At 51.2% G+C, this 15,729-nt stretch overlaps 1 protein-coding gene across 1 annotated transcript; it reads right to left on the reverse strand.

The window, feature by feature from the left end:
* Positions 1-1,175: 1,175 nt before the first annotated feature.
* TRMT1 (tRNA methyltransferase 1) lies at positions 1,176-12,519 on the reverse strand. Its single transcript, XM_066271972.1, has 17 exons — positions 12,126-12,519; positions 11,630-11,914; positions 11,489-11,544; positions 11,105-11,247; positions 10,761-10,948; positions 7,171-7,286; positions 6,978-7,090; positions 4,018-4,166; positions 3,791-3,877; positions 3,643-3,712; positions 3,423-3,557; positions 3,251-3,336; positions 2,809-2,917; positions 2,646-2,722; positions 1,760-1,879; positions 1,543-1,672; positions 1,176-1,347 (listed from the first exon to the last, which is right to left on the reverse strand). The coding sequence occupies exons 2-17, from the start codon at positions 11,887-11,889 to the stop codon at positions 1,198-1,200; spliced, it is 1,989 nt and encodes a 662-aa protein (XP_066128069.1). The 5' UTR covers positions 11,890-11,914; positions 12,126-12,519; the 3' UTR covers positions 1,176-1,197.
* Positions 12,520-15,729: the final 3,210 nt, after the last annotated feature.

Below are 15,729 nucleotides of genomic sequence, written 5' to 3' on the forward strand. Positions count from 1 at the left end.
TTTCCTATGTTGCTACGGCTGCTAGAACCTTCCAGCAGGCACCCCAACACGCCCCACAATCCTGGTCCTCTAGGTCATAAGATCACATGGCCCCAACTAGGTGGTCCCTGGCCCTCATCCCACAGCCAGGCCACTTCGGGGTGAATGGTGATAAGAGGTATTGGGTGAATGTCCTGGGTGGTGGTGAAACTCAAGACCCAGATGAAACCTCATGAAGGGAGGGGCCCTGGGTACAGCTAGGTAGCAGTGACAAGACTGGTCTTGATCCCCAGCACCCTCTCACCTGAGCCAGTCGTGCTTTGCCCAGTGTCTGTCTAGGTGACTGCAGAAACCCCCAGGCGGGCCCTCAGCTGCAACCAAGTGCCAACACTACCACTCCCCTCCCAGGAACCAGGTGATGCCAGGACCTAACCGTCAACCATCCCACTTTCTCAGGGAAGCAAGGGTCCAGTTCTAAGCACTGAGTGAACTTTGATGTGAACAGAAGGCCAATTCTGGAATCAGGTTCATTTTACTCTTGAGATGGGGCAAAGTAAAGGGTGGGTGCCTCTGGGGGTCCCACAAGTACCTCCTGACAGGTTGGGGACTCTGCCCCAGGCCTCTGTTAACACTGCTAAGGCCTGCCGTTGTGGGGAGGATGCAGCAGCCTGCTCAGTGCCTCTATGTGCCTCCCCGCCCGAGGGGGCCACAGAGCAGGAAGCACCTGATCTGTAGCGGATGCACAAGGCGCCTGGTTCCGGTCTGGCTCTGCCACCAAGGCCCCGCGGGAGCTGGGCCAGAGGAGCCAGACAGCAAGGAGGTGGTGGGCAAGAGGCCACGTGGGAGCCTGGTGGCGGTACTTGCCCGCCTGTGTCCCAGAACAGGCCAATGGAAGGGGGTGCAGAAGGCTCCGTGGATGTGAGCACACAGCTGCCACCCTGTGGCCACCTGGGGACCCGCAGGCGCCAGCAAAGGTGCCTAAGTGCCTCTTGCTGCACAGGGACAGACCTCCCCCGACACAGTTTGCCTTGGACAGAAATACTGACACCTCAGCCAGGCAGGGACAAACCAACCTTTAGATGCACAGAGCTCCCCCCTAGGAGTTAATTCAGATGGACAGAGAAACGGGCCCCAGACATACTGGACAGATGGACAACCACAGGCAGTTTCCGCATTTAGACAAATGACAGCCAGGGCGAGGTGAATCTCTTTATTGGCTCAATCTACACCTGGACCAGTGGTGGCCTCTGGCCTTGGGGGGTTCTGGTTGGGAGTCTGTGGACAGTCTTTGGGGGCAGCTTCAGCAGTGGCCTCAGGTGTCAGGGGTCTGTGGGAGTAACAACACTGATCTCCCTGTTGACAGGTGCCCTGGTGGGAAGATGATGGGTGTGAAGCCCAGTCCACAGCCCAGCAGCCTCCGCTGGGCTCCTTTCCTGGATGGGAAGCTCACTCCCATACACTTGCCCATCCCCAGTTGTCCCAGCTCTGTCTGCCCCTTAGCTCTGCCCTGTTGCCACGAGGAGGACCCTTGTGTGCTGCAGTGGGGCATGGGGGCTGCCTTACCTCCTTAAACCTCTTGCAAGGAAACGTCTTAAGCCAGGCAGCCCGCTGGGCTGGGTCCTCAGCTAGTTCCTTTCGCTTATTCTGGAGCAGCCTGCGTCTTTCCTCCATAGCTTCACCTGCTGCCTTTCTCCTGTGCAGGGAGATGAACAGCTGGGACCCCATCTGACCTCTGCAACTCATGCCCTGGCCGAGTCCCACCACCTCCAGTCTCACACACCCTGGCCGGGCACGGGGCCGGGGGCCCCAGTTGGCCTCAGGGTTGGCCTGGAAGCGTTTAAGTCCTCGCTGGCGAGAGCTGGGGTTGGCATCGACCCGGATGGTGAAGTTGGCCTGCAGCCTGGGGAAAGAGGGTTAGGGCTGAGGGGCAGCCAATACTCGGACATGCAAAACAAATTGCCCATGTGGCCTGCCCACTTTGATGACTAGGGAAGACTGCATCTGCCAGTGTCAAGGATTCTCTCATTCATTTAATAAACATTTATTGAGTTTTACTGCGTGCCTGAAATCTGCCACTGGTAAAGCTGACATTCTAGTGCACAAGACAGATAATCAATGGGACAAATCAGAAATCTGAAAATCATGTTGTGTTTGGGTATAAGTTTTTGGAAGAACAGAGCAGGGCAGAGGAGACTGGGGAAGGGGTTCAATGCAGGACAAGACAAGGTCAGGAGACCTGGAGGAAGGAAATAACAATAGGGGGCACCCAGGGACGGGCACTCCAGGTAGAAGGAACAGCCCAGGCAAAGGCCGTGAGGTGGGGCTATGCCTGGTGAGTCTGAATGAGGAAGTGAGTATGCAGTGAGCCAGGGTGGGCTGGGAATAAATGAGAGCAGGAAGGCGTCTCCACTAAGATGGGAGCCACACAGGGTTCTGAGCAGACGGCACATGATCTGACTCAGGCGCCCTCTGGTGGCAGAAGTGACTGCACTGGTTTTTGTGAGCAGTGATGGAGCCAGACCACTGTCAAGACAGAGGAGGAGGAGGAGAAGGTGGATTCTGAATCTCACTTGAAAAATGAGCATGTGTCTGTATAGGGAAGTGTTGTGTGGCATCTGCATGCACGTGAGTAGCCATGCTTGTGGCAGAGGTGTCCACGTCCCTACCTGGGCTCCACACTGAGAATGCGAAAGGCGGGGCTGGTCTCAGACAGCCGCTCCCGTTTCACTGGGCACTTCTTCTCCTGGGAGGCAAAGATCAGGGGCCAGGGGGTGCCGAGCCTGCCCAACCCCAGCCCTCTCACCCCCACCTTGTCAGGCCAGCCCTCACCCAGCAGCGCATAATGTCCCAGAGGGCTGAAGCAGGGGCATCTGTCTTCACGGCATTCTTACAGGCGTGGGAGAGAGAGACCCGGAAGCCAGCATGGAGGAGGGCCGACCTGTGGACAAAGAAGAGCCATGAGGGGAGGCTAGACCCCAAAGCCAGTGCTGACATATATGGGTGTGAGTCATGTTGAGTGGAACTATGAGGCTGATTGCATGTCTCATGATGACAGTGTGGCTGGTATAGTGTTAATGATCGCAACAGTGAGACAGTAACACTAGTCAGGGCTCTTGGCCTCTGAGCTCTGTTCTAAGCACTTGTACATGATATGCCCTGGATGTGACTGATGTTAGATCTCCATTTTATAAAGGACTCTGGGCTGAAAGGAGCCCAAGTTGCCCACGGCACCCAGTGCTCAGGCTCTGCTCCTCCCCAGCCCGGCCCTCACCTCAGCTGCAGGAGGCTGGGTGTGCTACAGTGGATGGTGCTGCTCAGCTGGTCCAGCGTATAGTACAGAGGCACATCTAGCAGCTCCTGCCATGGGGGACGAGATGAGTGTGGGGTAGATGGAGGAAGCTGGACACAGGTGAGCCCCCACCCTGTTGTGGCCCAGCCCCCACCTCAGTGATGACGCTCAGGACTCCTCGGATACGCTCTGAAGTGTGGAAGCGGCTGGGGTTAGTGCTCACAGCCTCAAGGACACGACCCACAAAATCCAGGTCATGGATTGGCTCCACCCACAGAGGGCCACCAAGCTGCAGATACAGCGGGACTAGATGGGCAAGGAATGAGACACCAGGACCCTTGTGACCCCCTCACCTAACCTCAGCCTGGTCCCACCTGGTGCCGCTGCCCACAGTGCTCACATTCAGGTGCCACAGGAGGACCACAGGCTGCAGAGAACTTGACCCTACACAGAAAAAGGTGTTTAGGGGGTGACAACCCATGAAAGCCCCTTTTACCTCCCTCCTGGCTCACCCCTGCTCACCGGCCACCAGAGGCCCCCGACGCTTTACCAAGGCGCTGAAGGTGGAAGGTTCCGCAGCCCACACACTGGAACACCAGTGCCTGCTTGCTGTGGGAGGACAGGGGTGGCCACCACACCTCACTCTTCTCTCAGGTTGACCTGGTCCCCTTTAGGACCCCATTTCCCCAGGGAAAGGCTCTGTTGTCTCCTTCAATTCATCACCCAGTGCCTGCCCCATCCCTGCTAACCTGGCTGAGGCCTTGACTTTGGCCTGGCCGGTGAAGACACGAACAAAAACACGCACATAGAAGTCAGCACTGATGCTGAGCAGGGGCACTATGAAGCGCTGGTAGCAGTTGGCACGGAGGTCCAGGCTGTGTAGAATGATCCTCAGGGCCTGGGGATGAGGGTTGCAGATGGGCATCAGCTATCAGCCCTGACTGGACAAGGTGCTCACAGCACAGGGTAAGGGCAAGCTCCGTGGGTTCCAAGCCCAGCCCTGCGCATCCTGGCTGTGTAATCCTTGGCAAGTGAGTATTTAGTTCCCTCATCTGTGAAATCACAACAGTCTCTGTCTCTCTGGCTCTGCTGGGGCAGTAGTGAATTAGAACACACAGGCTCAGTAAGTGGAATCTATTCTGATTAGCATCATCAGCATGCCCTGTGCTGTGCAATGTGGCCCAAGGACCTGTGACCTGGCCACTACAAGCTTTGTCAGCAGTAAGTGGGAACACTGGGTACTGCAGAACTGCTGGGGCCTTCTCCATGCTAGGGAGCTGCCATGATACTGTAAAACAGAAAAGGAGGCATTTCCCAGACTGATCTGACAGGGCCCTTATGGAACAAAGACAGAGCCCCTCCTTTCCCAGCCCATTAACATAGCCTGCCCCTGCCTTCTTGAATTCCCACAGCAATCCAGTAATGTCTAGGCTAGGGGTCGGGAACCTTTTTGGCTGAGAAAGCCATGAACGCCACATATTTTAAAATGTAATTCTGAGAGCCATACAACGACCATTATGCATTATCCAATAAAAATTTGTTGTTGTCCCAGAGGACAGCTGTGATTGGCTCCAGCCACCTGCAACCATGAATATGAGCAGTAGGAAATGAATGGATTGTAATACATGAGAATGTTTTATATTTTTAATGTTATTATATTTTTTATTAAAGATTTGTCTGCGAGCCATCAAAAGAGCCACATCTGGCTCACGAGAGCCATAGGTTCACAACCCCTGGTCTAGGCCATCATCAGCATGCCCAGAAAGGAGAAGTCACTTGCTCAAAGCTACCAGCAGGCCTGACCTGCGGTGGCGCAGTGGATAAAACATCGACCTGGAAATGCTGAGGTCGCCGGTTCGAAACCCTGGGCTTGCCTGGTCAAGGCACATATGGGAGTTGATGCTTCCAGCTCCTCCCCCGTCTCTCTCTCCTCTCTGTCTCTGTCTCTCTCCTCTCTAAAATGAATAAAATAAAAAAAAAATCAGCCCTGGCCGGTTGGCTCAGTGGTAGAGCGTCGGCCTAGCGTGCGGAGGACCCGGGTTCGATTCCCGGCCAGGGCACATAGGAGAAGCGCCCATTTGCTTCTCCACCCCTCCGCCGTGCCTTCCTCTCTGTCTCTCTCTTCCCCTCCCGCAGCCAAGGCTCCACTGGAGCAAAGATGGCCCGGGCGCTGGGGATGGCTCTGTGGCCTCTGCCCCAGGCGCTAGAGTGGCTCTGGTCGCAACATGGCGACACCCAGGAGGGTCGCAACATGGCGACGCCCAGGATGGGCAGAGCATCGCCCCCTGGTGGGCAGAGCGTCGCCCCCTGGTGGGCGTGCCGGGTGGATCCCGGTCGGGCGCATGCAGGAGTCTGTCTGACTGTCTCTCCCTGTTTCCAGCTTCAGAAAAATGCAAAAAAATAAAAAATAAAAAATAAATCAGTCCTTTAAAAAAAAAAAAAAAAAAAAGCTACCAGCAAAGTTAGGACTTGAACCCAGACATGAAAAAACTGCTTTAAAGAAACAATTTTGGAAGCCCTGGCAGGTTGGCTCAGTGATAGAGCATTGGCCCGACATGTGAAAGTCCTGGGTTCGATTTCCGGCCAGGGCACACAGGAGAAGCACCCATCTGCTTCTCCACCCTTCCCCCTCTCCTTCCTCTCTATCTCTCTCTTCCCCTCCCGCAGGCAAGGCTCCATTGGAACAAAGTAGGCCCAGGTACTGAGGATGGCTCCATGACCTCCACCTCAGGCGCTAGAACGGTTCTGGTAGCAACAGAGCAACGCCCCAGAGGGGCATAGCATCGCCCCCTGGTGGGTATGCTGGGTAGATCCCGGTCGGGTGCATGCGGGAGTCTGTTTGCTCCCCCACCCCCCTTCTCACTTCATTAAAATACAAATAAATAAATAAAAGAAGAAACATTTTTTTTTGTTTTTGTGGGGTTTTTTTGTGTTTTTTTCTACAGAGAGAGAGAGTCAGAGAGAGGGATAGATAGGGACAGACAGACAGGAACGGAGAAAGATGAGAAGCATCAATCATTAGTTTTCGTTGTGGCACCTTAGTTGTTCATTGATTGCTTTCTCATATGTGCCTTCACCGTGGTACTACAATAGACTGAGTAACCCCTTGCTCAAGCCAGCAACTTTGGGTCCAAGCTGGTGAGCTTTGCTCAAACCAGATGAGCCCATGCTCAAGTTGGCGACCTCGGGGTCTTGAACCTGGGTCCTTTGCACCCCAGTCTGATGCTCTATCCACTGTGCCACCGCCTGGTCAGGCAGAAGAAACAATTTTGAAAAGTTGTTAAAAATAGAGACTATTAGAAAGAATGGTGTAATCACCACTCCTACAATGGTCAGCAAACTCATTAGTCAACAGAGCCAAGTATCAACAGTACAACGATTGAAATTTCTTTTAAGAGTCAAATATTTTAAACTTAACCTATACAGGTAGGTACATTCCTTATTGAGGTAGCGCCTGCATGTGGCATTTTGTAGAAGAGCCACACTCAAGGGGCCAAAGAGCCGCATGTGGCTCGTGAGCCGCAGTTTGCCAACCACTGCCCTAGACAAAGCCATTGCCCCCCAGTGACCATGACTGGCAGCCCATGCTCTTAGGAACTATTCTGGTTAAGGATGCGCTAGTCATTAACATGCCAGCATGGATCTGGCCCTGGCTGCCTGGAAGCTGAGCAGGTCTGGGGGTGAAAAGGGGTCCTGAGGGTCCCCTCACCATCTCGTGGCAGGCCCGGCTCTTGAGGGCCATGGCCCCATACTTGCTGTAGCACGTCTCCCCGCTGTTCCCTGCCAGCACTGCCATGTCCGTGCAGGTCACGCACAGCAGCCCTGCGAGGAGGGACTGGATAGTGAAGATCCTTCAAACACCCCAAGCCCTGCTCTGCACCCCTGGGTCAGCCAGGCCTCACCTCCTTCACTCATGGCCTGCACAGCTGCATCCAGGAACGGGGCAGGGCTGCCATAGGGGTCCAGGTCAATGACTTCAAACCGATCCGACATCCGCTGGTGCTGGTACATCAGCATCCTGGGGGTGAGACGGCCAGGTCCTCAGCCATCGGCACCAGGGACCTGTGCTGTTCCCTACACGTGCTCAGTCATGCAGCATGATGGTTTGGGCCTAGACTTGGGGGCCAGCTGCCTGGGCTTAGATCCAAGCATGGCCATTTGCTAACTTCATGGCTTTTCTCCCTTGGGCTTCAGTCTACTTATCTTTTTTTCTTTATTTTTAAGTGAGAAAGATAGAGAGAGGGACAGACAGACAAGAAGGGAGAGAGATAAGCATCAATTCTTCATTGTGGTGCCTTAGTTGTTCATTGATTGCTTCTCATACATGCTTTGACCAGGGGGCTTGAGCCAAGCCAGTGACCCCTGGCTCAAGCTAGCGACCTTGGGCTCAAGCCAGCAACCATGAGGTCATGTTTATGATCTCATATTCAAGCTTAAGCTGGTGAGCCTGCACTCAAGCTGGCAACCTCGGAGTTCCGAACCTGAGACCTCTGTGTCCCAGTCCAACACTCTATCCACTGTGCCACTGCCTGATCAGGCTCTACTAATCTCTAACAATAGCAATAACAATAGCCAATACAGTAAGTCCTCACTTAACAACATTGTAGGTGCTTGAAAACTGTAACTTGAAGCAAAACGACATGTAACAAAATCAATTTCACCATAGACTAATTGATCTAAATAAGAGTAAAATTCCTACAGCATATATCTGGTCACAAAAAACCCCCATAACACTCAGTTTCTAAATAAAGACTCAAAGCAGCCTGACCTGTGGTGGCATGGTGAATAAAGCGTCAACCTGGAATGCTGAGGATGCTGGTTCAAAACACTGGGCTTACCTGGTTAAGGCACATACAAGAAGCAACTACTGCCTGACCAGGCGGTGGCGCAGTAGATAAGAGCACTGGACTGGGATGCGGAAAACCCAGTTTCAAGACCCCGAGGTTGCCAGCTTGAGCGCGGGCTGTTCTGGTTTGAGCAAAGCTCACCAGCTTATACCCAAGGTCACTGGCTTGAACAAGGGGTTACTCAGTCTGTTGTAGCCCCACGGTCAAGGCACATATGAGAAAGCAATCAATGAACAACTAAGGAGCCACAACGAAGAATTGATGTTTCTCATCTCTCTCCCTTCCTGTCTGTCCCTATCTGTCCCTCTCTCTGACTCTCTGTCTCTGCCACACACACAAAAAAGAAAAACTAATACAAACAAGTTACATCATTATCTTCCACTAAACTTATTCCAGTTCAGGGTCATGGATAGCTGGAGTCTGATGGTGCAAGGTGGGACCCACCCTGGATAAGGACATCCTTCCACAGCAGGGCCCCTCATACCCACTCACACTCACTCAGACTGGGACAAAGAAAACATATCAGTTCACCTCATGTGAACATTTAAGTTGTAGAAGGAAACCCAGTCTCCATAAAAACCCCATGCAGACATGGGGAAAATGTGCCAAATCCATAGACAGTAGCCCTGGCTGGAAATCAATATTTCTTTTTTGCAATGTTATAAGGACATTATTCCCTGGCCCACTGGCTCAGTTGGTTAGAGCTTCCATCTGAAGCACAAAGGTTGCTGGTTCAATCCCCAGTCAGGGCACATACAGGAAGAGGTGGCTGTTCCTGTCTTTCTCTCTCTCTCCCTTCCTCTTCGCTAAAATCAATAAATAAATAAAAATTTTTTAAAAGGGCATTATTCTGTGCTAAGGTAATGTAGCACTTCGTATGCCTGACAGTTTCAAGCAACTTATAAATATATTAACTCATTTAATCACATAATCTTCCAATGGGGGTGGAAGGTGCCTTCCAGAACAACTCCATGGATTTGGAACTGTATTTTTCCAAACTGCAGGTGAGGAAAAGCAAATGCTACCTTCTCAACATACCCTGCCGCGACCACGTTTCTTGAAATTGCAAGCCCTATCCCTCACCACCGTCATCCATCTCCTGTACCTCTATTTTTTCCTGTAGTTTACTACATCACCTACTTGTTATCCTGTGCTTCCTATTATAGTTTAATATGGTCACGAAAGCAATATTTTTAATATTCATTTTTAGAGAGGGTGGGGAGGGGAGCAGGAAGCATCAACTCCTAGTAAGAGTGCTTCTCCTATGTGCCTTGATGGGCAAGCCCTGGGCCTCAAACCTGCAACCTCAGTGTTCCAGGTCAGTGCTTTATCCATTGTGCCACCACAGGTCAGGCAGAAAAGCGAATACAGTGTGTCCGTAAAGTCATGGTGCACTTTTGACCGGTCACAGGAAAGCAACAAAAGACGACAGACATGTGAAATATGCACCAAATGAAAGGAAAACACTCCCAGTTTCATACCTATTCAGTGCAGTTCGATGTGGGCTCACGCAGATTTTTTAGGGCTCCTTAGGTAGCTATCCTGTATAGCCTCTATAGACTTGTCACTGACTGATGGCCTACCAGAACGGGCTTTCTCCACCATACTGCCGGTTCCCTTCAACTGCTTATCCCACTGAGTAATGTTATTCCTATGTTGTGGCACTTCATTATAAACATGCCGATATTCACGTTGCACTTTGGTCATGGATTCAAATTTAGCGAGCCACAGAACACACTGAACTTTCCTCTGTACTGTCCACATCTCGACTGGCATGGCCGTGGGCTGCTCCACTGTATACAGTGTTACGTCATCATCTGCGCATGCGCACATGCTGCCACATCACCCTACAGAAACTGGGAGGGTTTTCCTTTTTTTTTTTTTTTTTTTGGTATTAATGCTTTAATGAATACTTTCAAGGTGATGGTTTAAACTGGGGAAAGTATCAGAGTGTGTATGGACGGTTCTATGTGGTTTTCCTTTTATTTGGTGCAGATTTCACATTTCTATCGTCTTTTGTTGCTTTCCTGTGACTGGTTGGTCAAAAGTGCACCATGTCTTTATGGACACACTGTATTTGTTTGTTATCTTCCATAAAGGGTCTGACAGTAAATATTTTAGGTTTTGTAGGCTACATACAGTCTCTATTACAAGTTCTTTTTTTTTTTTTAAGCTTTTAAAATGTAAAAAACATTCTTAGATGGCAGGACACAAAAACCCAGGCTGTAGGCCTTGCAGGGTAATTTGCTGACCCCTGCATCTAAATATGAACTCTACAAGGTCAGAGATTTTGTCCGTATTGTTTACTGATACATGCCTTGCACTAAGAAAAGTGACTAGCACATAGCAGAGAGTGGATATAAGCTGGTTCATGTGAATGAATAAAAGTAGGAAAAGTTTAAAATGGAAATCATAATGGTAATTATCTCTGGCACCAAGCATGGGCTACACAAGTATTACCTCTCATTTAATCAGCAACCCCTGTAAAATTATCCTTTCATAGACAAGAAAACGGGAGCTCAGAGAGCCTAAGGCACTCTCCCAAGGTCACAGAGCAAAAATATGACACAGCCAGGATTTAATCCCAGGTAGCCTTTTTTCAGAAAGCACCTATCCACTGCCAGGCTCTGCTGCCCAGCACCTACCGGGCATCTGCCTGGCTGGGCTGTACCAGGTGGGACACCTCATTGAGCTGCACATTATGGCGTATGAGATCCACAGCTTGGGCAGAGGCATCATTGGCAACCACAAATCGGAGTCCAGGAATCTCTCGGGCAAAGCGTATGGAACGAAGGCCAGAGGCTGCGAGGCCTTCCAGCACTCGCAGGCCTTCCTGTTGAGGTAAGCAAGAAGCCCGGCTCATATCAATACCTACATTTTTTGCTGGAGCTCCCACCATCTTCCTCCTATAGCTCCTCCCCTCCAGGAGCCTTCCTTCCTCCATCACCCACTGGACTCCGGGGCTGCCACAGATTTGTCTAGGCCTCACCTCACAGATCGCCCCCACAGTGGCTGTTCGAGGTTGGTTTCCTGGGGCCAGGTCCGCACCCTCTTTTAGTTCAGCGTTGTCCTCCTCTTGCTCCGACAGGTCCACCACCACCTTTTGCACATCCTTTTCACCTGGCACCTTGACTGCAGCCACACAGAAACACAACTGAGGGGCTACCAAGGCTCTCTCTGAGAAACCCTCTCTACTCTTCAGAATACAGATTCATGGAAGAAAATCTCCCCCAAAGTCCCTAGGAAAAGGTTGAAGGAGCACAGAGCCCAGGGCCTAACACGTGGCTGGCGCCTTTCCAGATTTTAGGAGAGAGGGGGGCAGGGAGAGAGCTCTGTGTGACCCCACCCACCAGGAGACTGGAACTCCACTCACTCTGGATTCCTTTGGCCCCAAGCTGAATGCGAGCAAACTCAGTGATCACAGCACATCTGCGGGAGAAGAAGGCTCGGCTCACACCCTCTCCCTTCACAGACCCACTGCCCTCTGCCAAGCTGACCCTGGACCCCTGCTCACGTCAGGTCCCGGTTGAACTCCTGCACTGGGTTGTAGAAGACTTCGTTGGCGCTGGGGAAGGAGATCTTAGCGGCCCCCTCGATGACGGTCGTCTCCTGGGCTTCAGGTGGGCGCTTTTCTACGCAGGTCACGGTGCCGTTCTTCATTGCGGCTGCATTCGCCGATCTGTGGGGCTGCCCCTCCATAAACCCTGCTCTACAGAGACCGCGTGTGGAACGCAGAGTCAGGTTTAGCCACAGAACGATCCTAGCCTGGGGCATCCGCGGTGGCCTCTTCCCGCCAAGCCTAGATCAAGAGGGCATAGAGAGGATCAGAAAGCTGCGTTCCCGGGCTGGGTGGCTTACAAGTCTGTAAAAGAGACCAAGAAGACCCTGTGGCTTCGGCAAGCTGACACCATCCCCTGTCTTCTGAAGACCCGCGCCCGCAAGACTAGAAGCCCTGGAACGGGCCCGCCCCTGCTCCGGATCCCTTTCCTGGCGGCCCAGGCCCTCCTCACCTTCTTTCACGAAACTGAGAACTGAATTAGTCCTAATCCGGTGCACATTCCCCGGATTAGGGCCTGGGCGCCGCCATATTGGCACAGTGCGGATGGGTCATGTGGCAAAATTTAGCAAATCAGTGATGTCGCCTACAGTGGGAGGTCAGGATCAAAATGCACCGTGAAGTGCGCAGATGGGCCCTGGTGGAGTAGTTCAGTTGGTTAGTGTAGCCCCTGTTGTAAGGTACCAAAAAGCTGCAAATTAATATTGATATTCTAGGAAGAAAAGGTCAAGCTTTCCTGTCCTTTCCTTGGAAAATGGAGGAAAAGGAATGTAAAAGTCTCCTGACTTACAAGGACGACTAGGGTCATTTGGTTTTGAGTTCTCTCTTTCAATGGGAGGCAGAATTTACATACCACCTTGTATTGATTGCAGTTCCTCCCTTTCCTGGAATCTTTTTTTTTTTTTCCCCTTTCCTGGAATCTTGAGAGTAAAATACCTCTAGGCTAGTGAGGGAAGAGGAACCCTGAAAGATTTGTAAATGTCTTTGATTGTGTTACCTTGAAAGTCTTAATGTTTCTGTGTATCCCCTGCACAAATGTTATAATCTTGTTAATGATTGTGCCATAATGTCATGCTCTCCCCTGCCCGCGTGTGATCAAGGGTATATAAGCAGCCCCTGAACTATTTTTGGGACTATGATTTGGGCCTGATGCCCCGTTTCAGCCATATGTGGCGGCATATTAATAAATCTCCTCCTTTAATAAAACTCTTCAAAATTTATCTGGACTGGGTGTCTCTACATGGACTCAATAAAGTGAGGTACAGTGCCTTTCAGAATCTGAGGTGCAGTACTATGTAACACCCCTAATACCCCAAGGTTAAGGGTTCCATTCCCAGTCAGGGTACATACAAGAGTCAACCAATGGCCTGCCGGATAGCTGTGTTGGTTAGAGCGTCATTGTGCAGAATTTGTGGGTTAGATTCTTGATCAGAGTGCATACAGGGCCTGACCAGGCGGTGACGCAGTGGATAGAGCGTCAGACTGGGATGCCTAGGACCCAGGTTCGAGGCCTGAGGTCGCCAGCTTGAGCACAGGCTCATCTGGCTTAAGCAAAAAGCTCACCAGCTTGGACCCAACGTCGCTGGCTCAAGCAAGAGGTTACTTGGTCTGCTGAAGGCCCACGGTCAAGGCACATATGAGAAAGCAATCAATGAACAACTAAGGTGTCGCAAAGAAAAACTGATGATTGATGCTTCTCATCTCTCTCCATTCCTGTCTGTCTGTCCCTATCTATCCCTCTCTCTGACTCTCTTTCTGTCCCTGTAAAAACAAAACAAAAAAACCAGTGCATACAGGAACAAATTGACCTGTTTCTCTCTCTTTTCCCCTGTCTCTAAACTCAATAAATAAAAAATTTAAAAAGAGCCTGACCAGGCGGTGGCACAGTGGATAGAGCGTCACACCTGGGACAGGGAGGACCCAGGTTTGAAACCCCAAGGTCACCAACTTGAGTGCAGGCTCACCAGCCTGAGCACAGGGTCGCTGGCTTGAGCATGGGATCTTAGACAAGACCCCAAGGTCACTGGCTTGAGCAAGAGGTCACCCACTCTGCTTAGCCCCCACCCCAAGGCACATATGAGAAAGCAATCAATGAACAACTAAGTTGCCACAACAAAGTCTAGATGCTTCTCATCTCCCTTCCTGTGTGTCCCTATCTGTTCCTCTGTCTCTGTCTCTCTCTCTCTCTGTCAAAAAAAAAAAAAATTTTTTTTTAAAGAGCCTGACCAGGCCCTGCTCGGTTGGCTCAGTGGTAGAGTGTCGGCCTGGCGTGCGGGAGTCCCGGGTTCGATTCCCGACCAGGGCACACAGGAGAAGCGCCCATCTGCTTCTCCACCCCTCCCCCTCTCCTTCCTCTCTGTCTCTCTCTTCCCCTCCCGCAGCCAGGGCTCCATTGGAGCAGACATGGCCCGGGTGCTGAGGATGGCTCTGTGGCCTCTGCCTCAGGCACTAGAATGGCCATGGTTGCAACAGAGCAACGCCCCAGATGGGCGGAACATTGCCCCCTGGTGGGCATGCCGGGTGGATCCCGGTCGGGCGCATGCGGGAGTCTGTCTGACTGCCTCCCCGTTTACAACTTCAGAAAAATACAAAAAAAAGATAAAGAGCCTGACCAGGCAGTGGCACATTGGATAGAGCATTGGCCTGGGACACTGAGGACCCAAGTGCAAAACCCCAAGGTCACCGGCTTGAGCCCAGGCTCACCAGCTTGGGTGTGGTATCATCGACATGGCCCAGTGGTCCCTGGCTTGAGTCCCAAAGTTGCTGGTTTGAAGCCCAAAGTCGCTGGCTTGTGCCCAAGATCACTGGCTTGAACAAGGGGTCACTGGCTTGGCTGAAGCCCCACAGTCAATGCACATATGAGAAAGCAATCGATGGACAACTAAGGTGCTGCAACTACAAGTTAATGTTTCTCATCTCTTTCCCTTCCTGTTTGTCTGACCCTGTCTTTCTCTTTCTACCTAAAAATCAAACAAAAAACTAAAAAAAGAAAGAAAGCAGAGAACATACCCCTGGCCTTAATTAGAGTGGCTCCCCTGTAATTAAAGCCACATGTCACCTGCCCATGCCATGGATGAGGAAGTTAAGGCTCAGAAAAGGGGTGGTAAGCAAAGAAATCCAGTACCTATTGATCATCTCCTGGATGCTGGGTACAATAAATATAGTATATTATTTCAGGGCATCCTGCAGGAATAGCTGAAGCTCTGAAATCAGATATACTGAGTTTAAATGAATCCCAGTCTTACCACATGGTGTTGGCAAGTTATTTAAATTCTCTGGACCTCACTTTCTCCTAGGTTCAGAGATAGAGCAAAGATTAAAAGACAGAATACTGGGAAAATGTGCAAAGCAGCCCCTCTCACATAACCCTCCCTCAGTAGGTTCTAACCTGTATAGGACAGGAGCACAGTGTAGTAGTCTGGAGTGTCTGGGTTCCAGTCTCAGCTTGCCTTACTATTTGTTCTTAACCTTCTCTGTGCTTGTTTCCCCATTTGAAAAATGGGCAGAATTTTTTAAGGCTCGTTACTGGGTTGTGATGAATATTAAATGAATTAGTGCAGGTTAAGTGCTTATAACGGAACCTGGCTTAACATGTTAACTTTTATTGTGGCTTCTTGACCCTGGGTTAGAACTCTGGCACTTGCCGCCATTTCCTTGCTCTGTAATCTTTAGCAGGGTTCTTTCTCTTCCTGTGCCTCCCTCATTTTCTAGAAAGTGTGTGTGTGTAAAGTAATTCCCATGTAAAAATGTGTGACGTTTAACGAGATCACTCACATAAGAGGCCCAACAGTGCCTGACACAATAAACAGCACACATTATTGTTTTCGTTTTACAGGAAACTAAAGTTACAAAAGGCAGAGCGACTTGCCTCGGGCCAGGGGATTAAGGGTGGTGGGTGGGGTCGGGAATCGAACTCTAAAACAGAGTGTGGTAGTGGAGGAGACTCCGAGGGGGCTGAGGCAGGAGGCGGAGACGCGAAGGGACGCGTTCGGTGCTCGGCTGGCCGCGCCTAAGGAACGGGGGCGGGGCCATGGCCGCTTCTCCCAGCCCGGCTGCGG

This window comes from Saccopteryx bilineata, chromosome 1 (genome assembly GCF_036850765.1).
Source record: "Saccopteryx bilineata isolate mSacBil1 chromosome 1, mSacBil1_pri_phased_curated, whole genome shotgun sequence".
Classification (NCBI taxonomy): Eukaryota; Metazoa; Chordata; class Mammalia; order Chiroptera; family Emballonuridae; genus Saccopteryx; species Saccopteryx bilineata.